At 49.5% G+C, this 12712-nt stretch overlaps 3 protein-coding genes across 6 annotated transcripts; 1 reads left to right on the forward strand and 2 right to left on the reverse strand.

The window, feature by feature from the left end:
* Positions 1–1064: 1064 nt before the first annotated feature.
* LOC101760972 lies at positions 1065–2245 on the forward strand. The gene has a single exon (XM_004986775.2). The coding sequence runs from the start codon at positions 1065–1067 to the stop codon at positions 2232–2234; it is 1170 nt and encodes a 389-aa protein (XP_004986832.1). The 3' UTR covers positions 2235–2245.
* A 1298-nt stretch (positions 2246–3543) lies between these two features.
* LOC101784710 (pectin acetylesterase 9) lies at positions 3544–7458 on the reverse strand. 4 transcript variants are annotated; one of them, XM_012848817.3, is made up of 13 exons: positions 7116–7449; positions 6784–6996; positions 5861–5940; positions 5636–5722; positions 5419–5543; positions 5263–5323; positions 5119–5175; positions 4950–5027; positions 4743–4848; positions 4437–4582; positions 4228–4338; positions 4009–4122; positions 3544–3803 (listed from the first exon to the last, which is right to left on the reverse strand). In XM_012848817.3, exons 1-12 carry the CDS (start codon positions 7279–7281, stop codon positions 4105–4107), a joined length of 1248 nt encoding a protein of 415 aa, XP_012704271.1. In that variant the 5' UTR covers positions 7282–7449; the 3' UTR covers positions 3544–3803; positions 4009–4104. The 4 variants fall into 4 exon arrangements, with proteins under 4 accessions (XP_012704271.1, XP_012704270.1, XP_004983743.1 ...); XM_012848816.3 differs by having other exon boundaries at positions 4053–4122; positions 7116–7448; XM_004983686.4 differs by lacking the exon at positions 3544–3803 and having other exon boundaries at positions 4102–4122; positions 4228–4328; positions 7116–7452.
* Positions 7459–8483: 1025 nt separating this feature from the next.
* Positions 8484–9404, reverse strand: LOC101785913 (putative calcium-binding protein CML19). The gene has a single exon (XM_004983687.2). It carries the CDS (start codon positions 9281–9283, stop codon positions 8810–8812), a length of 474 nt encoding a protein of 157 aa, XP_004983744.1. The 5' UTR covers positions 9284–9404; the 3' UTR covers positions 8484–8809.
* Positions 9405–12712: the final 3308 nt, after the last annotated feature.

The following is a 12712-nucleotide window of genomic DNA, read 5'->3' on the forward strand; positions in this document are numbered from 1 at the left end:
CCCCACGAGTTAATACAAAAGGATAGTATCCCCTACATAGTTAGATGTGGTGTGTAGGTGGGATGGTAAGGAAGCTACGCGCGAGGCTGTAGGTTGTGGGTTCGAATCCCACGAACTGCACACGCGCATATTTCGCGTGAAAAATCGCATGACTTGTGACTTGCGACGTGCGCGTGTGGGGGGGCCTGCCTGGGAGCTCGGGAATTTTTTTTTTGCAGCGTCGGCGCTCTCGACCCTTTTATCCCGGTTGGTACAACCGGGATAAAAGGGGGTCTTTTGTCCCGGTTGAGTGACCCGGGATAAAAGACCCCCCCTTTTGTCCCGGTTGGTTTATCCCGGATGCATTTTCGGGATATTTGCACCCTACCAACCGGGATTAAAGCCCAATTCTGTACTAGTGTTTTGTTTCTAGAACACAATAAAGGTTATTTTAAGTTTATAATGCCTTAGTGTGAATGGTATGTAACGGTTCAAAATTTCCTCAGCTAATGAATGCAAGTGAATACTAGTAGTAGCAGATTTCAATAATTTCCCAAATAAGGGAAAAAATTGGCATGTGTCCACAGCTTAATTGGCTCGATCAATGCCAGATGCACGCCACCTGATTGGGTCCATGCAGCGAACTGTGCGACATGTAATGGTATGATTTGGGTCAAGATTCCAGCCACCAATCAAATCAGAGTTTCACAAATCATAACAACATGCCCCCACTGGCAACGCAATCCACGAAATTTACAGGAATTCCCCAGAATTTCCTCGAAAATCCAGCTGGATCGGAGAAAATATCCGCGTTTTAAACGTATATATAGAGGCAGCCCAGCATGCATTAATCCCCAGCGTATCCGCAACCTAGGCCTTGCATATCTACAGATCGAAATCAGTTAATGCTGGGAGAGCCATAGCCGACGCCGCGATGCAGGTGCCCCATCATCTGCCGGCACCGCCGCGCGAATAAAAGAGGGCACGCACGCACGAGCGGCTCGAAGACCGGCGCGGAGACGAAGCCCGTCGAAATCGCCGCCGCATCGTGTTCCATGCGGGCCCCGCCGTCGCGCCGCGCGGTGATGGCGGCGGCGCCGCCGCCCAACCCCGGGAGCGCTAGGGATCGCCCCGACCGCCTGAAGGGCGACGACATCATCGCCGCGCTGGCGCCCCACATCCGCTTCGCCGACCACCTCGCCCACCGCGTCGTCAATCGCGCCTGGCGCCGCTCCTGCCGCCTCATCGGCCGGGCGCCCCCGCCCTTCCCGTGGCTCATGCTCCCACCGCCCGCCGCGAGCGGACCCGCCCCGGCCGCCCCCGGCTCCCCGCAGCGCCGAGTCTTCTATGACATCCCCGGCGGGAGGTCCTACGCGTACCCGGTCCCGGCGTCCTACCGCTACGTCGCGAGCCGCGGCGGGTGGCTCGTCCTTGCCGCCTCGGACCCGCCGCGCCGGCTCGTGGTCCTCAACCCCATCACCGCGGCGGAGGTGGTCATGTCGTGGCCGTTCGGGCAGGACCCCGCCGAGGGCTTCCACGCCGTCATGACGGCCTCGCTCGCCGACCCGGCGTGCTTCCTCGTGGTCGCCACGGACAGGGTCGTCAAGTACTGCCGCCCCGCCCTCGGCGGGGACTGGGCCACGCTGCGCGCCCAGGGGTTCCGCTTCGACACGGCCTGCAGCGACCTCGTCTCCGTCGGAGCCACGGTGTACCTCATGGACGAGCGGAGGAAGGTCTGGCGCGCCGACCTCGCCGCCGCGGAGCCCAGGGTCGAGCGCCGGGACGCGTCGTTCGCGCTCCCGCAGGGGGAGATCAGGTGGCGCCACTACCTTGTCGAGTCGCTCGGCCACGTCCTCCTCGTGGTCTCGGACGATCACCACAAGCGCCTCGGGCTCTACAGACTCAACTGGGACGCCAGGCTGTGGGTGCGCACGCCCGCGAGTGGCCTCGGCGACAATGTGTTGCTGCTGGGCCGTGGGTGCTCCGCGGTCGTGCCGGCGTCGGCCGCCGCGGGCCGCTCGCCTGGCACGGTTTTGGTGGTGCGCCAGCCGTGGAGGTCGACGGTCCTGCACATGGGCTTGAACTTTTGTGATGGAGGTGAGCAACCTTGGTTCTGGACGGAATCGCGGCTCGGAGCTGGACTGGATGATGATCAGTTGGTGATGAGGAAGACGGTGCCGCAGCGGCCAGGCCAGTTAACCACCGGTGACTCCTTCTGGTTCTTCCCCGCCATTGATCAGAGTGATTGTCCGTAGGCGGCAAGATGGGTGTCTAAGACTTCTTCCCTTGATGTCAGGTTAAGCTAGGTGTAGGATAACTGAGATTAGCTTGATCTTGTTAAGTTGTTGTTGTTCAGTACTGGCCTAGCTAGTTGAAACATGTGCATCTTGCAAAACCAATTGAAACATTATAACATTAGACTTTGTACTCTCTCCGTCCCAAATTACTATTCGTTTTGGCTTTTCTAAATACATAGCTTTTACTATGCACCAAAATATATATTATGTCTAGATACATAGCAAAAGCTATATACCTAGAAAAGCCAAAACGAATAGTAATTTGGGACGGAGGGAGTATCTCGCATAAGATGCGTTTGTTTGTTTAGTCTAGTTTACATGTGGTTAGTTTCAACCAAGAGCAAATCAGTCCGATTTAACATTTGGTGGAATGATATATTCTGCTCTAATGCCATTTAAGCTGGCATAAAAAGTATGTTAACATTAGTGCAACTTGTAAGATAGAAGGGCAGTGGAGAGATGATGCATCAACCATGGAAGCAGCGCAAGTTAAGTCCTAAGAAGCATATAATCAAACTCCTTGTTTGTAATATACAGTCACAGCCCACAAGCAAGCATTGTTTCATTTACCCATATCTAGGACTTCAGTTGTAAAATAGTCACATTTCGTTTCGTTAGGACAAAGGTTTGACAACCATTACTCTATTAATGTTTTGTTTATATGATACAATGTTATAATCATAAGTATTTTTAAATACGAATACCAGAGGCGGAGCTTCATCCAACAAGAGGGGCAGTTCAGATAATTAAGCTTCCAACACCCAGGAACAGTAGCAAAATTACTGTTTATTCAATGAAGATTACATTAGGGCAGGGGAGGCATTGCCCACCTTGGGTCTCAACTAAGATCTGCCCCTGACGAATATGATAACATCACTTTTGTCGTTAGGAAAAGTCTTTGATCAACAAGTACTCTATGAATATATAAGATTTGGATACAAAATTGGTATATTATATTCGTATTTAAAAGTACCAAATTATTCTGAAGTTTTTTGTCACAAAAATAATATTGATATTGTAATATTACCAGCATGCATATCCAAGAGCTCTACGCATCTAATAATCGACAAGTCAACAATATACAGCAACACCTTCTCGTGCTTTCATAATCCCTCCAGCCCATGTTTTCTTTCTCTTGTCAAAGCGACGTAACCCCAAATGAGGATAAACCTCCAAAACGAAGCAGCAGCAGGTGCTGCTGTTTTTATGGCAAAAAAAAACTTGCCAAAATCCGTCACGGCCAAAAATTTTTTGGCACACCACGTCATTGCCACGCAAATTGATTAATTTAGTAGTTCGGGTTGCCATCTTAAAGCCCAAAATTGAATTTGGTGGAGAAATCAGGGCCACACGTCATGCTACAGCCCGTGTATCATTGACTAGTAAACTGGTATGGCGAATGAATTTTATTCATTCTTGTCAAATGAATTGTAATGCAATGAGCAATATACACATGTAAATAATCATTTGTCGACAAATTCTAATGCTGCAGAATTGGTGTCCACTTTGAGCACCTGAGATTCCATCCTGCACAGAGAGGAAGTAAGGAATACTTTTAGTGCAAGACAGATATTTGTCTTGATTAGGCTGCAACATGGTTCTTTGATATTTCATCGTGTTTTGAATCTTTATTGATGCATATCAAGATAGGGACAAATAATGGATGGTCTTTAATGCGTAAAAGGCAAGTAGAATATGAACTAGTTTTTATTTTTCACAATTCACCTGATACCTGATGCAATATAATATGTTGATTCTGCAGTGAACTGCACTTACTTTGTAACGTTGTTTAGTATGATCAGAAGTGAGCATAATCATCTGCAAACTTCTAATACATCCTCAATTCCTATAATCAATGAGGCATTATGTATCAGTTCCTCTTTTTTGCTTGAAGAGCTACTAAAACAGTGGTGTTGTTTTGTTCAAAACACTTTTATCGTAAGAAACCAACCTGATCAGATGGTATAAGGTTGTGACAAGTTGAATCACAAGGATAGGCACAGTCAATCTCCTTGGCAGCATCTCTTTCAAAGTACCAATCGCCTATCACCTCTGCAATTTTCTGAAACTCTATCATGTTAACCAAAGCTCCATCTATGGCTAATAAGAAAATGTACTTTCAGTTATGCATACAGCTTTGATCTTGTAAATTACAATTACCCTATCATGTATCATTGGGGAATCTGGTGCAAACCATGTGTCTTGCAGCTCACTCTGGCAATGTGCAAAGCAAGAGTTTATGAACATCCCTGCCTCTGGTTCGCCTTCAATCTGTTTCAGAGATGTCAACATTGCATTTCTCAGTCCTGCAAACAAATTCAAAATCTGAATATTGGCCTGAAGGCAATAACATCAATCAAGAACCTCAAACATGTTTGTTCAATGTAATTTGAATCTGGACACTCTGAGGAAAACAGTTTAGACTGAATTTCCTGAAGGCAAAAACTTGATTGATAGAATGGTAACCTTGGAGGGTTGCAATTTGGGATGTGCTGCATGCACCAGGATCCATCTTACAGCGGCTCCACTGTCCCCTAGGATCAGATGAAGGTGGCACGAAAATGTGATGGAACTGTCCAAGGAAGTTCAAACCAGCATTGTTACTTGTCACTCTGCTGAAAATAGTACCAGTTTATTTCAAGTAAAAAGAATTTATTCAAGTCCTTTTTTTACCTGATACACGTCATAAGCTGAATTCAAGATGAAATATGGGGTTCTAATGTATGGAAGTGCATATTGCGGAAAAAAACACTGCATAGATAGTTAACAAGGATTAGACCTAGACTTGCCCACATTTCAGTTAGTATCCTGAAGGGAAACTAAGAATCTCAAGAACATATACCAGGTATGGATAGTCTGTTGAATTCTGGCAATCTTTGTTCAAATTCTTCTGAACTCCCTACAGAACAGCTCATGCTATGACACATTTATTGAATATTCTCAAATACAATTTGACAAGAGCCAGTGAAGATTGAAAGTCACAAACCTGCACGGAGACTAGGCTGCTAAAGAATTGCCTTATATTGTTGATGCCAGAAATATCATTCCTGGAAAAAAATGGACATCAGAGTTCTTTTACATATTTGCTCCAATAAACAGGTAGCTATAATGAATTTTTGTTTTGCTAGGCCTCCAATGTTACAGATCAAGGAAAAATCCCGCATCACTCAGGCATTTCACCGTGGTAGCTCCTCCAAGACGCTCCTTGAGGCTGTCGCAGTGGAAGAATGTAGCTAGGCCTCCTGCTGAACAACCTGAGAGCAGTACCTGAAGTACGCAAACCCAAGATTTGAAAGCATAAAAGAAGTGAATTTCAGATTTACACTTAGTGAAACAATCAATATTTTTGGAGAAAATACATTTTCAGCTTTCGCTAGTCCCTTCTGTAGTAGGTCAGTGATAATAGCATCCCATATTCTCTGACCTCTGAAGTAGAGGACTGAGGACTGAAAAATGGCAAACACCAAACAGTGAGCAAAATGCCGCAGACTTTAGAAAACTCATGTGTAATTATTTTTTTCGTTTCAAAAAAAAATTACACATGGTAACTTAGGGCTTGGTTTATGTCAGCTTGAGAACCATACGTCATTTATGTATGCTGAATCACCCGAGAAGGACCCACCATCGCAATAACGTAGCTTCACACGGTTCCAGTTGTAAAAATCTGTTCAACATTTTTGCTAACATGGTGTTAACATGCATGCCTAATTTTGCCAAATATGATGAAAAGCTTTGATAATTCACATTTCTGCAAATAAAAGAATTTCAAGCTAAACTGGAAAGCATAAAGTTTATCTGTAAAGTAGGCCTGTCACTATGTGGCAACAGAAAATAAAATAAATCTACAAAAGGATGAAGACTTGAGCTGTGACAAAAGAAATCAACAGTGGCAGACATGCTAGCTATTAACTGTAGAGTACACCTGAAGCCCCTAGAAGAAACTTTATATGTAGAAATGGCTACTAGAAGATTCATGATCATGATTGGAGTTTTACATTTTATAAATGAGTCCAAATTTGCATTCAGCTCTCCTGAACCGGAAGAATTTTGCGGTGGGCCTGAAACAGATGTACGTGGGCCTGAAACAGATGTACGTGGGCCAGAAGCAGAGGCACTGTGCATCTTATGCCAGCCACCCCACGAAATGATTTTTGTAGGATCATGAGCTTGAATTCGCGAGAGGGAAATGCACGGACCTAGATTAAAGCAGAACTGTTCGTGCTACCTACCCGTTTGTGAATCTGCGATTGCCGCATCGCTGTCACCTTTTGCAAAAGCAAGCTGTTCAATCATGAAGGGGAGCATGCGTCGATTGCTGCCGACGAATTAGCTAAGCAAGAGATCTCGAGTGAATGGCAACTTGGCAAGACAGTTTACGCTCGATCACGTCCAAACATGAATGCATGGGGGCATAGGGACTCAGCAATCTGAAGTTTACTTTCTCTAGTTTCAAAGTAAAATTCAGATTTCAGAGGGGAGGTGAGAAGATTGGTGACTGAGCTCGTACCTGGATTCATGGCCGGGAGGTTGCTGAGGATGCCGGAGAAGACCTCGACCTTGGTCATGAGGTGGGTGGACCCTCGGCGCGTCCCGGCCCTCTCGGCGCACGACCGCACGTCGTTGCACCAGCCGCCGCCCTCGAACTGGAGCAGCCAGCTGCGCGCGCCGGCGCCGGAGCCGCGGTGCAGGTGGTACGCCGGTGGGCTCCCGTCGAGGCACACTGTGAGCAGTAGAAAGGAAGGAAACGCAGCGGATGACGTCGCGGGCTGGCACACAAACATCGGACATCGCCACGGGAAAGAAGGGGAGTAATAAAACGGACGCGCGACGCGGACTTGCCTGCCCCCGTGAACGCGGCGTCGGCGACGATCGTCATGCCCACCGTCAGCCTCTCCTGGACCATGTCCGCGGCCTGGGCCGCGAAGACGACGGCCGCCGCCGCGGTGACCACGGCCGTAACGACGGCAGCAGCCGCAGGCCACGCCCGGCGCCGCCGAGGCGCCATGGCGCGGCGCTAGAGGAACCCGAGAGCGCAGGAACGGACAAGAGAGGAGGCCGGACGGTCCGGCAGGAAGGAGGAGGAGAACTGGAGAAGCAACTCGCGAGCCTGCGCACTTGTAACGGATGGGATGGGATGTGACGGCGCCTGATGAGGGCCTGCGACGCGTACGTGTGCCGTGTGCGTGCGTGCAGCCGAAAAGCGTGCACGCCTGAAAAAGCGAGGACGCGGTGACGACACGAATAACAGCAGCAGCAGTCAGCAGATCGTGACGGCGCTCTTCTTCAATGCAGGCGACCCCGGCGGCGGGATGGTTGGGCTTGGATCGATGTGTGTGGGTAGATCACGCTTTTTCGGTTGGTGGATTAAAACGGATTTAATTACTGCTATAAAAAGGGATTTATTTTGTTGCAGTTACTATATATATACTGGGCCTTATTCAAGTCCAGCCATAGATGACAGATCGATGGCGAAATCTGCATGCAAGATATGCTACTCGATGTAGAAATGCGCCAGAGATTTTCTTCCCTCGTAGTATCTCCCGTGGTGCAGTGCAGAGTTTAGATGGAGAACAATTATTGGAGCAATGATTGAAAACAGCATCCAAGTCATGGCATGCCGATGCAGTTTGCCGGCCTCAAGCTCCGAATGCATTGCCAAAAGAGAAAGACAAGTTTGAATGTTTGATGTGCCACCTAAGGAACATGCGGCTGGTTCTAGTGCGTCCGAGAAATATTTTGCACATTCGTCAGTTCAATGTGGGAATGTCGAGATTGGAATATCTTGTTGAAGAAAATAAATGTTCCGTTCAAGGAAAAAAAATTCTAGCTTCATAAAAAATGTTCCGCTTTAGAAAATATGTTTCAGATTCTTGAGAAACTGTTTTCTCGGTGACAGCAAATTCTTTGTGTGCTCACTATTTCATTTGCAGATTCTCTCTCTCTCAGCGCTGTTGGGCTGCAAACAATTCCGAAGAGAAACATGTCCCCAGCGTTTGTTGGGCTGTCACCCCACCATGTTCCTCCAACGTTGACGTGGGCTTTCTTCTTCTCCGTCGACCCACACCACCCCACGATGAACGAACATTTCTTGACTCAGGTGAGCAAGTTCTGAATTTTTACTCCCGCAACATTTTTTCTCCCACGAACAATTCATTCTGATGAGCCCGTTCCTGATGTCCGGCCAGACCGACTTGTTGGACACCGATGGGGGTCGCTTGCGTACTTTCTCATTTTGTTACAGTTATCTTTGTCACTTTTTTTGTTTGCAATGATTGAAAAACTATGGTGAAAGAGGAACCCAAGGGAGTTGACAATGACAATTGCTTTCAAGAGAAGGGAGTTGGCAATTTGGCCTCCCGCAGCTAGCGAAGCGGGGCACCATCTAGTCTAGTTCTATCTTCTAACAAATGAATGAATGAATGAACTATGTGTAAGAACAGCCTACATCGTCATTACACCAATCAGCAGCATCTACAGACTGTATATAGCCGGCAAGAGGAAGCGCAATCCGTCCATGGGATCCCCTCTTCAATTCAGGCGCTCATCATGATCTCGAACTCGTCGAAGCTGAGCACCCCGTCGCCGTCGAGGTCGAACCTGCGGATCATGGCGCGGCAGTCGTCGACCTCCCGGTGCGCGCCGAGCCTGCCGAGCATCCGCTTCAGGCTGGCGGGCGTGATGCGCATCCGCGCCCCCTCGCCCTCCGCCGCGTACATGCCGAACGCCGCCTCGAGCCCCCTGCGCCTCTCCTCCTCCTCGTCATCCCCGTCCCCCGCCTGCGCGCGCACCAGGCGCGCGAACTCGTCCCCGTCCAGCAGCCCGTCGCCGTCCGCGTCCGCCGAGGCTACCAGCGCCTCGGCGTCCTTGGCCGCCACGTCCTCGCCCAACGCCGCCCCCATGCAGAGCCGCAGCTCGGCCGCCGAGATCCTGCCGTCGGCGTCCTTGTCGAACGCGGCGAACAGCGAGCCGAACTCGCTCGGCGACGACGACGACGGCGCGGCAACCATGTCCTCGATCTGCTTCCTCGCTTGCTGATGGATCACCGGGCGGTGAGCTTGCAGAGATGGCTAGTAGCAGTAGAAGCAGCTTCTCAGATCAGTAGTACTGTGCTTTTCTCGATTGCTGCTACGTACGTTGCTGCAGAACATGGTGGCCGTGGCCGTGTGTTTATATAGTACTACTACTGCTAGCTGACGCCTGCCGGTGTACGACCTGTACGTGGGAGACGCGCATTTGGAAGCTTCCATGGCATGGGGATCGACTTCAACGCGTGGTACGTAGTGGACTGAGGGGGGGGGGGGGGGGAAAAGGTCGCGAGAAACTTGAATGGGAACTTGGAAATTCCGTGGCGTATGAGACGGTGTTTCAGCGTGGCGGCCGGGGTGGTTTGGGGTTTGGGGTTTGGGGCTCCTGGGAATATCCAAGCAGGTTCGGCGCTTCCGCGTCCTTTTTCATGCCGACGTCGTGGAGGCAACGTTCTCTATAAATGCAAGTATTACTATGAACTTTGTTATCCATTATTATTCATTCATTAAAAAATGCTGAAACATATCCGTGTATCAGGATTTTTGAGAAAATGCTGTATCCGCGTACGCGCATCGGTGCGATACTGATACTGACACGGCGCAACGTCCGCCCACCAAAAGAAGGCCGCAGCCCGCCCGCAGCCGAGAGACGTGCGTACTCGAAGCAGCTCGGCCCATACAAATTAGTAGGCTCTTGGATCGGATCCTTTTCAATGTGAGCGAACACGGGCTTGGGCCTTCCCCAATCCAGGCGGACGGCCGCAGGCCCAGTTATTTGCAAGCGCCGCGCCTTTCTTTGATCTGAAAATGAATCCATCGCGCGCGTCCTCTAAGAAACACACGCAGCGCACGTGAAGGTTCGGGAGGACGGAGGAATCGAAGATTTTGGCAAAGATTGGAGTAGAGTAGTAGACGGCATGCGAGGCACATGACTTTGTCGGCGAACTGCGCTCAGAATGCTCACCGGAGGATAGTTCGACTGTTCGAGGACTCGAGTTTGATGTGTACAACGGCGACGCGTACTAGTTTCGATCGAGCATAGTCATGCATCTTGCTACCCAGTACTCTGCCTTTCGGTCAATAAAGCATTGGAAGGTGAATAACTGAGCATATGGTTAATTAGTGTACTCAATTAGCATGAGGACGGCAAGCTTTAGTACGAGCCGGGCTTGTGATCCGTGGATCGGGTTAGGAATCCTGGCGACAAAAGCGATGATGGCCTCCAAGCGCCCGTGATGCTTTGTTTTTAGTTACTCGGCTCGTGTTCTTGTGGCCTCGTTTGTGTGGGGTAAAGCGCATCCAGCACGCATCATGCACGCAGTGCAGAACTGCAGATGCAGGTCGTTGATGATGCTTTCGGAAGGGAGCGCAACGTGCCTCGCTTTTGTTTGAATCGTCTGGAACTCGAGTAGCCAGAGGAGACCATATCGAGCGTGATCGCGAGGCGAAAGCAACGAGGAATAGCCGGTTCGATTCGTAGCGCATCAGCTTTGTACGTGACATGCGAATATGCGATGTAGGAGTAGTACTGAACGGCGAACACAGGACGGCAAAAGGGTCAGAGAGGCAGATGGGGGTGGGCAGGATAAGCAGGGCGCCAGAAAGAAAAACAAAAGAAAAAACACGGTAGGATTACCAAGCGGAACCCCACGGCGCCCAAAGCTGCCTGTCCCCACTCAAATCGGTCACGTGCGGTGCCTGCCTCCCCATGTGTCAGTGGCGCTCGGCGAGATCGACCTCAACCGAGCTGCACCCTTTGGTTGGTGGCGGAGCTATCCGGTTGTTACACAGTTATCTCAGCTATCAGGTGGAAGGGTGGAGGTCGGCGCGAGCTCGGAGCGGTGGAAGGGTGAAGGCCAGCGACGGGCACGCATCGGTCGTAGAGAGTGGCAGTTAGCGAGAGGAAAGCCGTATCGGAAAAAAATGGAAAGACGTCAAGGAGACTAGCAGCTGTAAGGTTGGACGTTGATGAAGAAAAGAATGTAGTGCAAAGAGTCAAAATGGAGATTTCCAATGGATTGTGTGCCGGCGTGCTACTTGCTGTGCTTACTGCAAGGAGATTTTATGGTAACGTGGGCTTGCTAGAGTTAAACATGCATGACTTGACCTGCTAGCTGCTACTCTCTCCATCTATATCTATAAGACATGACATGACTTGGCACGGTCCTATAAATATCATTTTGACCATTCATTTATCTTATACTATATTGTTTAATATTGTTTATGGTTATAAACTTATAATCATTGTAGAGAGTATATTTCATTACGAATCCAACCATGTAAAGTTTACATTATAAAAATAAAAAATTAATAGTCAAATTAAAAAATTAGTAGTCAAATTATTGGTCAAAGATTATAAAGTTTGAATCTTGATATGCGTGTGTCGGTGTTTTATACCCGGCAACTTACCGAGAGGTATCCCGAGGTAGTAGATTGGTGGGGGATTGACAGACCTGAAATTTGAAGATAAAAGTGAGAACACAAGAAACGGATTTATACAGGTCTGAGCCGTCAGAGTAGCGTAATACCCTACATCCTGTTTGGAGTGTCGTACATCGTGCCTGTGCGTGTTGAGGTATGAGTTGAGCCTATATTGGTCTAGGCTTGAGGTGGTTCTGCCGATCTAGGTACCCCTGACCTCCTTTATATACGAAGGGGGTGAGATCACTAGTCGGTTATAAGGAGGAATCATAGTAGAATTACAAGGTACGAGTCCTAGTAGGATTACAGGAAAATTATAGTAGAAGTACGTCTTCTTCCTTCCAGGGATCTATCCCTGACAACGTTATAACTCAGGAACTTGCACTGTATATCAGGGTTTAGAAATCTGCGTAGACAACGGGGAGCCGTGGCCCACCTTGCCAATACCTAGCTCCGCCAAAGCGTCGGATTCCCTCCAATCCTCCATATTCGCGGAGACCCACATAGGCAAACACGGGGACGTGTTCCAATGATTCCGCAAAGCCGGAGAGAAACACATCGTCTACCACGTCACATGTTCCAGATTGCGGGCGCACGTCTCGTGTCCTGCACTGCAAACCTCTCTGACCCCGAGCTCTGAAGCGAGCTAGCCGCAGCTACGTGAGACGCCGTTTTGCTTCCAGTTGCCTGGGGACCGGGGCCGACTTTTTTGTTTTTTGGCCCTTTTTGCGAAAAAATTTCACAAATAGGCCCCTGGCGAAACCAATTCCGAAAATGGACCCTTGGCTCGGCGCCAGGCTGGCTGGCGCCAAGGTATAACGTCTTGGCGCCAGCCATCCTGGCGCCAAGGTCCCCACGCCCCGCCTCTTGATCGTGGCGGGCGCCGGCTGACGTGGTGCGGAGGCTCGGCGCCAAGATCCCTGGGAGCCGAGCCTCCGCGCCAAGATCCGTGGCGCCAAAGCTCGGCGCCACGGATCTTGGTGCCGAGCC

The sequence above is a fragment of the Setaria italica genome, chromosome IX (genome assembly GCF_000263155.2).
Source record: "Setaria italica strain Yugu1 chromosome IX, Setaria_italica_v2.0, whole genome shotgun sequence".
Lineage (NCBI taxonomy): Eukaryota > Viridiplantae > Streptophyta > Magnoliopsida > Poales > Poaceae > Setaria > Setaria italica.